General features: G+C 44.6%; 3 protein-coding genes across 4 annotated transcripts; 2 read left to right on the plus strand and 1 right to left on the minus strand.

Moving 5' to 3' along the window:
* Positions 1–2,395: 2,395 nt before the first annotated feature.
* Positions 2,396–6,008, plus strand: LOC123399526. The gene is made up of 2 exons (XM_045093924.1): positions 2,396–5,442; positions 5,574–6,008. Exons 1-2 carry the CDS (start codon positions 2,567–2,569, stop codon positions 5,575–5,577), a joined length of 2,880 nt encoding a protein of 959 aa, XP_044949859.1. The 5' UTR covers positions 2,396–2,566; the 3' UTR covers positions 5,578–6,008.
* Positions 6,009–7,889: 1,881 nt separating this feature from the next.
* LOC123395095 (2-(S)-hydroxypropyl-CoM dehydrogenase-like) lies at positions 7,890–9,274 on the plus strand. The gene is made up of 4 exons (XM_045090027.1): positions 7,890–8,105; positions 8,176–8,384; positions 8,594–8,823; positions 8,922–9,274. The coding sequence occupies exons 1-4, from the start codon at positions 7,915–7,917 to the stop codon at positions 9,198–9,200; spliced, it is 909 nt and encodes a 302-aa protein (XP_044945962.1). The 5' UTR covers positions 7,890–7,914; the 3' UTR covers positions 9,201–9,274.
* A 127-nt stretch (positions 9,275–9,401) lies between these two features.
* On the minus strand, positions 9,402–13,461 carry LOC123395096 (S-adenosylmethionine carrier 1, chloroplastic/mitochondrial-like). Of its 2 annotated transcripts, XM_045090028.1 has the most exons (11): positions 13,159–13,461; positions 12,956–13,038; positions 11,744–11,820; positions 11,480–11,570; positions 11,213–11,266; positions 11,044–11,139; positions 10,740–10,829; positions 10,277–10,328; positions 10,086–10,147; positions 9,912–9,992; positions 9,402–9,762 (listed from the first exon to the last, which is right to left on the minus strand). In XM_045090028.1, the coding sequence occupies exons 1-11, from the start codon at positions 13,214–13,216 to the stop codon at positions 9,634–9,636; spliced, it is 873 nt and encodes a 290-aa protein (XP_044945963.1). In that variant the 5' UTR covers positions 13,217–13,461; the 3' UTR covers positions 9,402–9,633. The 2 variants fall into 2 exon arrangements, with proteins under 2 accessions (XP_044945963.1, XP_044945964.1); XM_045090029.1 differs by lacking the exon at positions 13,159–13,461 and having other exon boundaries at positions 11,667–11,820; positions 12,956–13,032.
* Between the last annotated feature and the right edge of the window lie 1,461 nt (positions 13,462–14,922).

The following is a 14,922-nucleotide window of genomic DNA, read 5'->3' on the forward strand; positions in this document are numbered from 1 at the left end:
CACTGCACCCATCTACCAGACATCTTGCACCACACTCTGTTCCAGGCTCTGTCACCAGTTGCAGCTACGCCCAAGTGAAAACTTCTTTCATCTCAAGCAATCCAGATGGTTGAGTGACACATCTGCACCTTGGAACTCACGACATATGTAAGTTTGTTTCCTCCTAGGTTTTTGCAGCGTCAAATTCAGATATTTAAGCATCCTGCTGACCAGATTTCATTATTTTTGCAGCGAGTGTGCAAAATCTGTGGCCAATGGGTTAGAGATATGTTCTTCGCATGGATTTATTATACTGCTGTGGTGCTATTTTTTATTTGAGAGAGATGATGGAGTGACCTGCATCTGGAATAATGGATTTTTTTGGAGATAACTCTATTCTTATGTGCAACTCTTCTTCACTCGTTGAATTCATCTGCCTGCGGCTCTACAGGTATTATTACTCTCTCCGACATCAGAAAAGTTGACGTTTTAGACATGATTTCACACATAGAAGTTATTTTTTGTAATTATTCTCTCCGTACTAACTCCACAACTCACTAATTCTAGGGTAATACTTCCTACAATTTTTTTAGTACTGGTGGAAGTACAATGCGTTTGTAGACATAATAGATCGTCTTGTCATATGGTTGTTATTATGTGTTCGATCTACCACGCAGATAAAGAGGTGTTACAATCTCAGCCAGATCTGTCCTTTTTTACAGATTTTTGGAAAAACAACCAGATTAGGAAATCTTCATAATTCAAATCCAAAATTCCAGTATTCTTGTTGGCATCTGTATAATTGTTCCCTGAAATATCTAGAAATGTAGAGCTTAAGTCGAAATGCCTTTTTCTATAGAAAAACAAAATATATAAATGATACACCTTTTTTGTGATTTGTTTGTTGCAACGGTAATGTACGTAATCACAATTGTTGAAGTTAATCATGATGCAAGACACTAGTTTCTTGGCGTGTATACATGCTTAAAGGAGGAAAAACAAACTCTGATCTAAGGAACAAAAGGAAAAGGACACCAAAATCCGTAATCGTGGGGTGTTGGCAAAAGCTCCTACCATTATCAGCACGCCTGATTTATCATCTGATATCATCACTGCTCGATCTTGCAATTCATTCTGCTGTTCTTCAGCTCTGCCATCATCTAAGAAGACCAAGTGGGTCTATTTTTCCATTTCGAGCGAATATTTTTCTTCACCTGGGACAGGATTGCTTTGGGACAACTTTTGTTTTCTCTGCAAATCTTTTCGGTCCTCCACCTTGACTTGATCACTAGGTACTACAATTGCATCTCGCATGTAAATATACACGCTTGTTTTGTCTTATATATATATTTCCGTGATGCCAGATCATGAATTTGATGAACATCTACCTTTTGTAGGTAGTGAAGAAACTAATCTGCAGCCAATGGTATGGGTTACAAGCACACCGTCGTGGTTTTCTTCTGCTACGGGTAATTATTGGTTTTGATGTGGAGCTTCAAATGGCTGCTGAAGGACCTCAATATACGCTGGTTCGTACCTCTTCTCCTTAATAAACTCATGATACTGTTTTTAGATTATGAAACCTCTCAAACTTCTCTATTTGGACCGAGGTTGTCATCCTAGCGCGACTTCCTCTACTCGCGGTTAACCGCACCTTTACAATCTCGTTCCTTGAGCAATGCCGTTCAGGTGCGGAGAGCTGCCTAGTGCTTCAATAATTTTGGACTGCCGTGGCCCATGAGATACTACTACTAACCAATTATTTTGGATACCGAATGACCAAATTTTCTCGTGGGGGATCGAGATTCTCGGTTACCACGGTTACCGAAAAATACCGAATAAATTTCGTACGAAATTTATAATGGAATTTTGAATTCAAATTTTTAAAACTAGAAATACAAAATACTTGAACATGAACAGCTACCACCACGCCACAATTGCTTACATAGAATTATTGAGATGCCTCTCTATTTGACTATACCTCGAGCATTTAAATTCCAAAAATTCAAAAAATACGGAATATTTTGCTCGGAATACATCTTTCTCGTAGGGCGGCGAAAAACCCGGTTACCGCCCGGTAACCGTTTTTCTCGGGCGGTACCCAAAACGCGGTACTAACAATGGTTATATGTTGTATGTGGAAAACAATACCATGTAATGAGGACGCATATATGAACCGATTGTTTTTAATTCTTCATTAATATATTAGTTCCACACTAGCTAAACTTCTAGACTGGGCATATCCGCACATGTCTACACTGACCTGATAATCAAGATTGCAACATGAGATATTTGTTTTTTTTTAGTTTATTAGTTTAGGAAAATAGCTAGTATTAATTGACGTTATAGTGTCAATATGTCTACTCATTTGGCAGTCATATCTAACAGTCGTTATTTACTACAGGCTGTAATGAATTTCGATGACGCCGTCAAGCAGCTGATTGATCTTGTGCATCATGGCGACGATGCTACAGAAGACAAAATAAAAGCATTCTTGTTTCATGGCTGGTTCGGCGAGGGTCTGGGAGCATCTGCCGTTCTTAGAGCTACAGCAGAGCACCTCAAATCCAACAGAAGCGATCCAGACATGAAAGTGCAATTTGGTAAAGTTCTCCACGTGGACTGCTCTCTGTGGAAAAATAGAAGGACGATGCAGCGGGAAATAGCAGCAGAACTGAACCTTGGGCATTTAACGCCTATTTTTGATAAGCAAGATGAGGACGATGATTTCAAAGGAGTAGAGGACAGTTCTAGAGCAGAGATAACAAGCATAGCAAGTGAGATCTATGAATCTCTAATCAATGAAAAATTTCTGCTAATTCTTCATTATGGGGGTGATTCAGATATTGATCTGGCACAGTCAGGCGTTCCTGTATTTGGACCTTTTGGTAAAGCCAAGCTTTTATGGACCAATCATGGAAGATTTCGGCTCTCACAGAAACATCAAAAGTTGTTGACATCCAGTTTCGTTGATACAAAGATGCTTTTCAATACCATGGACCGCATCTATATCGGGCAACAACTAACTTGTTTATTGCACAAAGAAGCTGTTGAGGTGATTAGTTATACCGGAATGGATGACATCAACCCAGCAATTGTTGTGGATTGCTTCTTGTACTCACTTTTGCTGGCAGGACAACTACGTGAAAACTCTGACACTGTTGAGTATGGTTGGGCTACTCATGCTTGCAACTACTGGATATGTGACGGAATCCTTCAAAAGGACGGAGCGTGGGAGGTTGGCAATGCATTATATGGAGTGATAGGGCAATTGCGCCATTCCTCAGATGCAACGAAAACTCTACTATATTGGTTGGACCAACAAATAAAATCCTACCAAGGCTGGAAGTCAATCGAATCTAATAAACAAGGAGCACATAGTATCTCTGATGTCCCCACTCATGTATCATCCTATTTCTTAACATTTAAGGGAGATGATCTACTAGAACTACCGAATGATTTGTTTCAACTAGCTAGCAACCTCCGTGTGCTAAAACTCTGCAAGTGCAGCTTTGATTTTGCATTCCCTCCTTTCAAGTCCTGCCACAACCTAAGGTTCCTTTGGCTTGACCATTGTGCAAACACTGGGAAGGAGCAAGGTGGGGGAACAAGTTTTCCAAACCTGATAGTGCTTGACCTGCGTTACACAGATTTTGCCTTGCAACAACAGATGATTGAACGGATGACCAATCTAAGGGAGATAAATACTAAAGGACTCTCATGGAGGAATATAAGTCATGCATGGAAAACATTACAAAATGTTCACAAGCTCCGACTGACGGAATCTTCAGATGTGATCACAGTGAACAATTGCTCTTCCTTGGATATGATCAATCTAGAGCTCCTTGATTTGTCTGGCAATACCTGTATGGCATCATTGCCTGCAATGTCATCAGCGGCGAGCCTAAAGATGCTCGTTCTTGATGGTTGTGCCAACTTGGAGACCGTAACACTTGAAGGAGCTCTTCCATTGCTCGAGACATTTAGCTTTGATGGTTATGGCCCAACAGAGAACTGGGAACATCCCATAAAACTGCCGAAAAAGGAATTCCGGCTGAAGTCTCGTGCAACTCCAATCAAAGAAGCCAAGGTGACAAAGATCTCCCTGGCTGGTTGTGGTCGGCTGCAGAGCATATTCCTGCGTGCACTTGCCAATCTGGACGAGTTGAATCTCTCTGGTACATCCATTAAAATACTTGATCTCAGTGTCATGAATGTCCCAAATCTCAGGAAGTTATACTTGCTGGGTTGTCGACAGCTCTGTGGCCTATGTTGGCGTGAAAATGACCTGGAAGTGCTACATGTAGATGTTGACACTTGGAGGAGGAAAAGATTAGCGGTCTGCTGTGCAAGAGTGAGGGAGGATTTGTTCAGTTTTGTGGCATGCATTACCCTTACAGATGCAAGGATTCTTTGGCGGTGCATACGTGAACTCTGTTTTTCAACATATAGAGGGGCAAAGTTGCACCTCCATATCTCTTCTACTGTTCATAGCCAAATCAACATGACCAAAAATATCAAGGAGATTGGTCCTAGCCAAGCGGGTTTTGCTCCCACAGGGAGATCGTTACCTTATGAAGATATTATTATCCTTCTGAAGGATGTAGCAAGCTCATCCCTTGTGTTGGACGACCAGCGGGAGCTTCAACCTCTCGATGTGCATATTGAGATTGGTGATCAAGGCCACAATTTAGAGAATATGGAGAAAGCCGAATATTTCAGATTCTTCATTCGGCATCATGTTCAGTCATTGCATGTGCATGACAACTCCACAATCACGGATATCCCTCCAAGGGGTCCACAAACTTGGGATAGACTAGAGTGGTGTCATGTCGAGAGATGCCCTAAGCTACACTCCCTCTTTTCTTGTGAGGAAAGTACAATCAGATTTACTTGTTTAAGGACATTTTCTGCGTCTGATCTCCTGACGGCCCACTGCATCTGGGATAAAATTAACCCCGAAGGCCTTCAATATTGCATAGACCCAAAGCGTTCTTTCAGAGCCCTACAAGACATATACCTACACAATTGCCCCGGGCTGGTGTTTGTCCTCCCGATTTCCTTCACCTTGCCAAGACTGGAGACCATCCAGGTCGCATACTGCAGAAACCTCCAATATGTTTTCCCCCTGGACAACAAGTGCCCTCCAGAGATAGAGTCCGGCATCACATTCAAGAGTCTGAAGCACATCAAGCTGTACCATCTCCACCGGCTGGAGCGGATATGCGAGGCCAGACTGACTGCACCGGCACTGGAGACGATCAGCCTCAGGGACTGCTGGGGCCTGAGGCGGATACCGGCCGTCGACGTGTGCCAAGGTCCTATGCCAGTTGTGGACTGTGAGAAGGATTGGTGGGGCAGGCTCGAGTGGGACGGCCTAGACGCCGGACACCACCCGTCACTCTTCAAAACATTTCACTCAGCTTACTACAAGGAGGCGCTCCCAAGGGTCTCCGTTCTAAGGTTGGTCCCCCATGTTCTATTCCTTATATTGCGTACACATATCTAGACTACTCATCATACATTTGTCACAAGATTTGCCATCCAATTAAGGTATATATCAGTTTGACTTTTGTCCTTGGGTTCATATATAGGTGATCAGCTGCACTCCTCTGCCATGCCATGTCTAGCTTGGAATGTAAGATGCAATTGAGGGAGGCCAGCTTACATGTGTCTTCTGTGTTGCAACTGTGGTGCGTGCGCGTGCAAGAATAAATGGTGTGTTTTCAGCCACCAAGCTACCCGATGTGAGTATGCTTGAATTGGATTTTTGTGTGATGCACTTTGGGTGCTTGGCTTTCTCCAGATTTTGGCGTGGCCTTTACTCCCAGCCATATGATGATTTGTGTTGATTCGCGATTTGCTTGTAATAAGATGAGGCTGTGTGTGCGTGTCCGCGCGCACCAACCTAGTGTGACATGTGATTTTACTGCTGAACCGTAAATTCAGCATGTATTTGACCATATGACAATATTGTTGTAAAGAATTGTTACCTGGTTTGCAATTGAGCAGAGTCTTCTTTTTCGTTTTCTTTTGGAGTGGATGCGATCTGATGGTGCTGTCATCGACCTGCTACTACTAATAATATACTCCCTTCGTAAAGTAATATAACACGTTTTAGATGACTGTAAAATGTTTTAGATCATTATTTTAGTTATCTCAAATGCCTTACATTACTTTACAGAGGCAGTATATATGAAGCTAGTTTAGGATGAAGCAAGCGATCCTTCCTAAATGTCACCTATCTAATCATTTGCAGCGTGTTTGGTTGAGGATAATTAGAGTCAGGGAATGGGAATTAAAAGGTATGGGACTTTAAATCTATTGTTCGGTTAACAGGATTGGAAATTTATAAAGGAATAGACTTGGGGACTTGAGACCCCAACTTCCATCGTTTTATTAACAGGGGAGGGAGTGGGAGTTGGAAGGGAATTGTTTTAGTGAGTGAATCATAACCCTTCATCATAACTTATGTTCACTTCCCTGGTCTAGTCCCTCGTTACTTCCCATAAACCAAACAAGAGAATACAAATTCTCTTAGAAAATGGATTTCCCTCCTCTTTGTATTACAAAACAACCAACCGATACAGTCAACAATAGATGCTGGGAGAAACAGCACCGTCACACCCAAGAGAAACGAAAAAGAAAAAACAAAAGAATAAATGGCGACAACGACAGATCGACAAAAACGAAGAAACCTGGCGACCACTGTGCCCATCGAAGATCTCCCACAAAGCTCCAAGACTCTGAAGTGCCGGTACCAATCAACACCTCCAAGAAGGACCGCGACAATGACGACGCTGCTGCCAAGGGTTTCCCCCGGTACGCGGCGAAGCGAGAGGAAGGGTAGCCCTTGACGCCCTCTACAAATGTCCAGCGGCACCCACATGCGCCACTGTGTCGGTGTCGACCAGGCCGACACGGGTTTCCCCTGATCCCAACCTTCACCTCGGAATCTTCGGAGCTTGCCGACCACCACCCTGCGCCAACACGGTCTTAAAGCCTCCACGCCGTCTCACCATGGCACCACAAGTTGAGGTCTACAAATCAACGAATAGGAGCCGGGACTAGGGACAACAACACCGTCTGCACGCGGGAGAGCTCAACCTCCATCGTCAATGACGCCGACGGTAGCCGACCGGACACAATAGCAAGAGCATACGAGGCCCGTGGGCGCATAGGCCCGATCAGGCTCTCAGACGCCCGTAAATCTCCCGCCATCGCGCTGCAGCAAGCACGACGTCGACGTCGCCGCCCCCGTTCCGAGCTCCTCCTCCTCATCATCACATAAAACACAACGAAGCCACGTCGGGGCCCAGCCCGCTAGGACCCAGAAGGACCCCGCAGGGCCTAGATCGCCCCCGACCATCCCGCGCCACCACATCGTCCCGCCGCCAAGGGGCCATGCCACCACCTTGCGCGTCGCAGGCCCCCGCAACTGGGTCGCCGGGCCGTCGCCAAGCCGAGGAACACAACCGCCACCCCTTGCCTCGGGAAGGGGAGACGTGCGCGCGGAGACAGGAGGTCCCGCCGCTACCGACCGCACCCGGCTCAGGGCCGAGGGCGCCCGTCGACGATGACAGGAGGAAGGAGGGAAGAAGGGGTCCAACGAGGGGGTGGAGCGCACCGCCCTGGCCACCTCCCGAGGAAGCGACCCTAAGGCAGGAACGTGAGGAGGTTGGGGGAGGGCTCGGGGGCGGGGGACGGGGAAACCGACAAATTCCCACAAATTCATATCATGTGCTAAGGGACTAGGACTAAAATGACTTATTTCCATATCTAATATTAATACAACTTGCCACACTAAACTCTCATTCCTCTTCCTGAATATTGTCAAACGCGTTGTCGGTGGCTGGTGAATTGTGTAAGGCCTACGTGTATGGCGTGGCCCGACATTGCACCCTGGATGATGACGGTAATTTTTGTCTTCTCGTTATGCCCTGGTCACGCACGCAGCCAAGGCGACGACGACGACTCACGCACTTGTCACAGTTCGCTGCTGCCGGGAAGAAGAAGAAGAAGAAGGGGATGACCGCCGACGCGAAGCGGGTGCTGCTCGCCTGCAACGGCGGCGCCGACGCCGTCTCGCGGGGGGTCGCCGTAGGCCTCGCCAGGCACGGCTGCAGGTACTCCCTCTCACCTCGCCGCCGCTCCCCTTCTTCTTCCTGCTGTTCGGTTCTGAATCTACGCGCACAGGCTGGTCCTGGTGGGCGACGAGGGCGCCCTGGCCGCGACGGCGGAGGAGGCGCGGTGCTGCGCGGCCGGAGGGACGGCGGCCGTCGCGGTGGTCGGGCTGGATCTCGCAGCCTGCGACGAGGCGACCGTCGGCGCCGCCGTGGCCGCGGCCTGGCGCTGCTTCGGGGACGGCGGGCTCGACGCCCTCGTCAATTGCTCCTCCTACGAGGGTATGCACATACACACATACTACTACTGACAGACACCGTGATACACATTCCCAATTTTATTTCTGACACAATCACAATTTTATTCCTAATCGATTGTTCAGAACTTGAGATCTTCTCTCAATCTTTCAGTCATCTTACCATCCACCAATTTCATCCATGAAAACATCTTTGAACCATGAATGTTTTGATTGGCTACTGTATATGGGCAGGGGAAGTGCAAGACTGCCTCAGCGTGACTGAAGATGAGTACAACAAGACCATGAAAGTCAATGTAATCACACCTTGGCTCCTGATAAAGGCGATGGCGAAGCGGTTACGGGACGCGCAGTCCGGCGGTTCAGTGGTGTGCTTGACCCAGATCATCGGCGCCGAGAGAGGACTGTATCCGGGGGCTGCGGCATACGGCACGAGTTTAGGCGCCGTTCACCAGCTCGTCAGAGTAAGCCTTCTTCCCTGTAATACCAGCCTGAATGCCCACATGAATCCTGAATACCTGCACAAGTAACATAACCACAATGTTCTTCGTTGTTCCTTCAGCTGTCGGCGATGGAGCTCGGCAAGCACAAGATCAGGGTGAACGCTGTCTGCCGCGGCCTGCACCTCGGGGACAAGTTCCCTGTCTCTGTTGGGGAGGAGAAGGCCGAGAAGGCGACCGGGGAGGTGATGCCGCTGCGACGGTGGCTGGACCCGGCCAAGGACCTGGCGTCCACTGTGCTGTACCTGGTCGGTGACGAGTCCCGCTTCATGACGGGAACCACCATCTACGTCGACGGCGCGCAGTCCATCGTGCGCCCTCGCATGCGTTCATTCCTGTAGGTTGCCGGTCCTGGGGCTGGTTTGCCATGTTGATTTGCACATTCCATCAGGATGACTCCTGATATGTTGTTGTTGTTCAGGAACTGTGATAATTCACCAGTGTTTAAGATGGTAGAGTAAAGATCAAAGTTGACATAAGAAGTAACTTTCTTAAAGAACAGTAATGTTGCAGATCCCTCTACAGATGAAAAAGCAAACTTGTTTTAGAACAAACGGGTAACTTTATTAAAGGACAGTAATGTTTACAGGGATTCATACAGGATCATAACGATAACCGACGTCTGAAACAAACTCTTGAAACTGATTGTATGCTCTATGGTTCTGGAAGAAGAAGCACTGCCCAACACAAAATTGGAGCAAAACTTGAGGTTAAAGGAACGGGTAAATGGTGGGTTCACTCAGCATAGGATGCACAATTGATTTGTTGGTTGGTTCACTTGTCCTTCTCCGCCAGCACAGCCTTGCGGCTGCTCCTCTCAGCGAGCACCGACTTGGTCTTTTCCAGCACGCCGAAGAAGATGGACCCGCCGATGCCGATCCACAGAACTCGCGGCTCGATGCCCTGCAAGCATCGTCAAAATCATAAGATGCATTGTGGTTAGCATTAGCTTATATCTAATAATGTCTAAAGAGTTTAAACTGACGATATCGTCTTAGCACACACACGCAAAAAAGGAAATGCTCGAAGTGACTGTATTGGTGGTACTGTACCTTCAAAAAGGCGCCGGGACCTTCCTCTCTCAAGATCGTCTTAGCACAGCTTACAATTCCAGAGTATTGCTTTGTTTGCCCCTGCAATGGAAGTTCGAACCAGTGGGTCAGTACCCAATTATGTAATAGCGGATTTTGGTGTGGGATGTTCCTTTTAAAGGGGGAAGGATCCACCTGAATCATCAACCTTGTCTTCAGAACATCGAGGGGTGTTGTTATAGCGCCAGTAATCGCACCTAGCAGAAACGAGGTACATGGTATAAGATAGTAGTCTTAGGCCAAAGAGGGGGTTTAAGAGCAGGAAAAGGGTAAAATCAAATATTGTACTGTAGTAGTTTAAGAATGTAGAATGAAAAGGGTTGTACCGGCAAAAGCACCAATGAGTGCATTCTCTGGATCCTTCAGCTCCCTCTTTGCCTGGATAGGTCCTTGACAATTTCAGTTAAAGATAAACTTGGAGAACAGTTAACAGAAATTACTGTTCCACGGGGCACTAATCAAGCAACACTGTAATGCATGTCGATAGGATTTCATGAAAACAGATAGCATAGACACGTTTTACATAATCGAGTCACCGGCATCAGAATGTGTCAGCAATGCAAACGTTATGACGAAACAATCATGTCCCCAAATCTGTGGCATGCTATTTAGCTGAACAACATTAATCAAGGCAGAAAATCTAGGAAGGTGTGAACTCTCAATCCCATATCAAGAATTCAAGACTGGAAGTGTTTTGAGGCATATAGAAACAAGAGCAACGTGTTCATGGGAATAGCTAAGGATGGATAATAGGTACAGTCAGTATATCAGCAGTGGTGGACTAGGTACCATAAGCTTGTAACCAATTCGAAGTTGCTCATATATGCAGAATTGAATAGCGTCAAACGGAAGATCTCGAAGTAAAAATGAACCATAACCCTGCAAAAACAAAATAAACTAGTGTTAGAATGGATATGCTGACGATGTGCAGTGTGTGATCACATTTCCGTCATAATGAAATTAATAATTGCCCATTCATGTTGTTAGGAAAAATCAATGGATTCGATTCATTATATTTCTCCTAATATATGAAATAGAAAGAAAAATTAATCTAATATATTGTTCACCAACTAAGAGCTCAGAAGATACATACAGCAAAAAGGCCTCTAAATCCTTCCTTGGCAACTATCAGACGAACAGCATCAGGCGCAGTCCTAAATTGACCAGTTTGCATCCTTTGTTTGACCACCTGAATGCAAAGCAATCAATTTTCAATGGCGAACAACATTTAATGAACAGAAAATAGAAAAACAGATATTGACCTCTGTGGGGACACGAATGAGAGAAGCACCCAACCCTCCAACAGCACCTGCAGTCTGTAGCATCCTCATTCAGAAAGAAAGGCTGGCATAAACCAACATGCTTAAGGGAGTAAGAAGCATAAAGACGGTGTAAAATAACATCATTTAAGCTTAAGCATTATAAGGGCTGACAACAAGCTTTCTAGTGTAAACATGACAAGGTGAAAAAGAGAGTGTGCCTTGCTGTAAGCAATCAGCTAGTCCAACAGAAAGTGTGTATGGACTTACAAGATGAGCAACAGCACTCAAATTTTCAGGAAACATGTCCAGTAGCTTCCGTTTAGTTGGTTCGTATATCCCCACAAACAGAGCAGAAGCCCTGCGATAATTTACAAAGCAGCTCAAGAAAATGACAACAGTATATACTGGAGGCAATTATGGCAGCGATTTCATCTCATGAACAATGGATACACACATTTTATGAGAAGTTGCGGCGCAATGTGAAGAGAATGTAATATAATAGTGTAACTGTTTAACACGTTGTAGACTCACGGGAGAACACCGACAAGATTTCCACCTAATCCGGAATACAGGCCTTTCCATTGAATTTGACTTCCAGCTCGAGCAGCCTGCAGATATAAAAAAAGAAGTCAGACAAAATGCGTGTGCTGGAATTGTGCATTGCCTGTAAGCCATTAACATTTAGAAAAGAATAAGACATCACATAGCGAGACTAAATAGTGAACAAGAAAAAATTATACTGACACTATAAATGAAGGGCATATTTTTATACTTTTATTAGTTAGTGAGTGAGCACTTTGACAATACTTGCAAACATTTCTGTTGGCTGTGTAACTCTTACATAGTCAAGTGTGGTTTATATCTGGCAATAGAGAAATGCCCTGCACACTGTTTTACAAGGTCACCGGAAGTGAATTACTAGTATACCACTAAAGTACTCTATCTATGGGACCTTTTGTTTGATGAACCTACTTATATAGTTACTACTCTCTGACTAGTTGGATCAGTTTGCAAAACGACTTATGTTTTGTGTGTCAATAAATTCCTTGTCTCACAAATGATTAATGCTTTATGTGTCAATTAGTTCCTCTTATGTACTACTTTGAAAACTTGGATGTTTTAAGCTGACCCTTTTAAGGAACTTGCAAGAAAACATATAGTAAGAAGAAACATCCCAGCATAAACAGTCCATACAGCCACATACTATATGAATCCATGACATACTGCATGTCGGTCAGAGATTCGGATGCCTCAGTAATCTTTTGAAAGGTGGCGACAACAATCTCCGGAGCCTCTTTTATAGACGAACACGATGATGTGTCGTATTGGCCGGGAGATCGAAACCAGCTTTGTTCAGAATCAAAGCAAGTCTGAAGCACCTTTTTAATTCTTATTACTTGTCAGGTTGCAGCTGTTATAGTTTCGGTCATATTTGATACTGATTAATGTCATACAAAGTTGGAAATGGGTATACACTATTTGTGTGGTTTCCCCATACATATTGGGAACAGAGGTCTGTGCGAGGTTCAAACATGGCAATCAGTACAATCTATAACGGGCTGTCAGACAATGGCATCCCTAAGCCGGTAATTGCTGGGCACTCAGTGTAAAAAATGTAAAATAACCCGTTGTATCGCAAGCACGCAGAATCGGAGAGTGAAGCGCGCGTCTTGAGACCCTCCAAAAAAGAAAAGAAAAGAAAAGAAAAAAAAGACGAATTGCGGATGGAGGTGGGTGTGTGACCTGAAGCCTGGTCTTGATGGTGTCGATGGGGTAGAGCGCCGTCTCCACCACGACCCCGGCGGTGCCTCCGGCTATGACGCCCTCTGCGGGTAAAAAGAAAAGACAGCACACATAATCAGCTCCCTTGGTCTGAGACTGCCTACAAGGTTGCAGAGCTTGTATTGCGCGGCTAATAAATAAATAATCCACGGGCGGAGATGGACCGCAGAGGATCTGGAGGAAATTGAATGGCTTGTCCTCCCCGCCCCCGCTGGCGCCCATGCCTGCCTGCCCGCCGCCGCTCTGGTGCGTCCGCGCGCGAGGTCTGGAGGGTAAAGGAGGAAGCTTGAGCCGCAGCTGACCGCTCTGCTGCCTCCGCGCGCGGGGTCTGGAGGGTAAAAGAAGGAAGCTTGAGCCGCAGCTGAGAGGAGAGGAGAGGAGGGAAGGGGGGTTAGGGACAAGGGTGGATTTGGGAGGAGGAGGAAGAAGAAGAGAAGGGTTTTCCTTGGCGGATTGGATTAGATTGGATTGGGTCGCAACCTAATCATCCCATCCCGGATGGATGAGCGGCGGCCCACTCGGCCCCAAAGAGATTCCATCACCTACTTTTGTTTGTTCTATGTACTATACTATATTGTCTCAAAAAAAATGTACTATACTATAAAAAAAATCCTAAAAATATTTAATTATTCTTAAAGTATTATGTCCAATTTTTTTTATAATAATCAAGGAGAAATAAATCATAAGTAATACAAAAACAATACATGCATGGAACAGAATGCGGATGTTCATATATCCAAAGCAATTCTTCATCTTCTTCTTTTTTGAACATGTTCACACATAAGGGAAATAAATATATATTCATGTGTTTGAAAAATAAAAGCTCATGTATTTGAGAAGGGTTTCTCATGTGTGCCACAATATACGTTCATGTAATTCAAGTGTTTTCTATAAAATAAACGAAAATAACATACAAAACATAAATTAAGCAGAAAAGGACAAGAAATGGAACGAAAAAGAAACATGTTATCGGGACCAACCTAGCGGACAATGTTCACGTGTCGCATACAGATTTGTGGTTTTTTTTCTGATAAAGGATGATCGATATTTACTCATGTTGTAGCATCGTGGGATACAAACTTAATGATCACACACCTCACCTCTATATAATTAGCATACGGACAACCAACACTAAAGATCATGCCGGCAAAGAGAAAAGTCACACGAAACCAAACATATGCTCGTGGATGGAGAAAAAAATGAAGTAGCGAAAACAGTTATTGATGATATATAAGAGTGAGCCAGTGAAAACAATGATTGGCATTATATAACAATGACCATCATTGCTTAAGGCGGCATATAGAATTCATGGTGCATGTTACCCAAGAATCGAACTCCCAGATGGGTGTAGGTGTAGGTTGTTCCTATAGTCCATGATCTATATGTTGATCTCTAATGTGTGATGCAAGATCTTTTTTTAGATTAAACATACTCTGTTGTATTAGTTAGTAACAATGTTCATACAGATACAATGAAGACCATGCTAAATGAGCCATAAGTAGCGACCTCCGGAAAGACCTAGATGTTATTTAGTGAGGCTATTCACCTCGAAGTTAGAATACCTACTTTCAAAGATGAAAGAGTAAGATCCAAGTTGAGATGCCGTTGCTGAAATCTCTTTAGAGATGTTCCCATGTAAACCATATGTACTACCAGGCGTCAAGCCTGGTAAGCTAAAAAAAACCATATGTACCATTCTTCATATCTTCCACCACCTCTTTTCAGTTAGATGTGATCAACACATGTGAAATATTTAGATCAGTGGCCAGGGCCAAAGCCTCATGACATGCAATAGCCACTTAATTTCAAAATTCTTGATGGAATAAAAGTTGTTCTTGAATTTTATTTTATTTTTGCAATTTTTAAAATATGTTTGCAAATTTTCAAAATACTCCTTCATTTCAAGAATTGGTAACAGATTTAAAATA

The sequence above is a fragment of the Hordeum vulgare genome, chromosome 5H, assembly GCF_904849725.1.
Source record: "Hordeum vulgare subsp. vulgare chromosome 5H, MorexV3_pseudomolecules_assembly, whole genome shotgun sequence".
NCBI lineage: Eukaryota > Viridiplantae > Streptophyta > Magnoliopsida > Poales > Poaceae > Hordeum > Hordeum vulgare.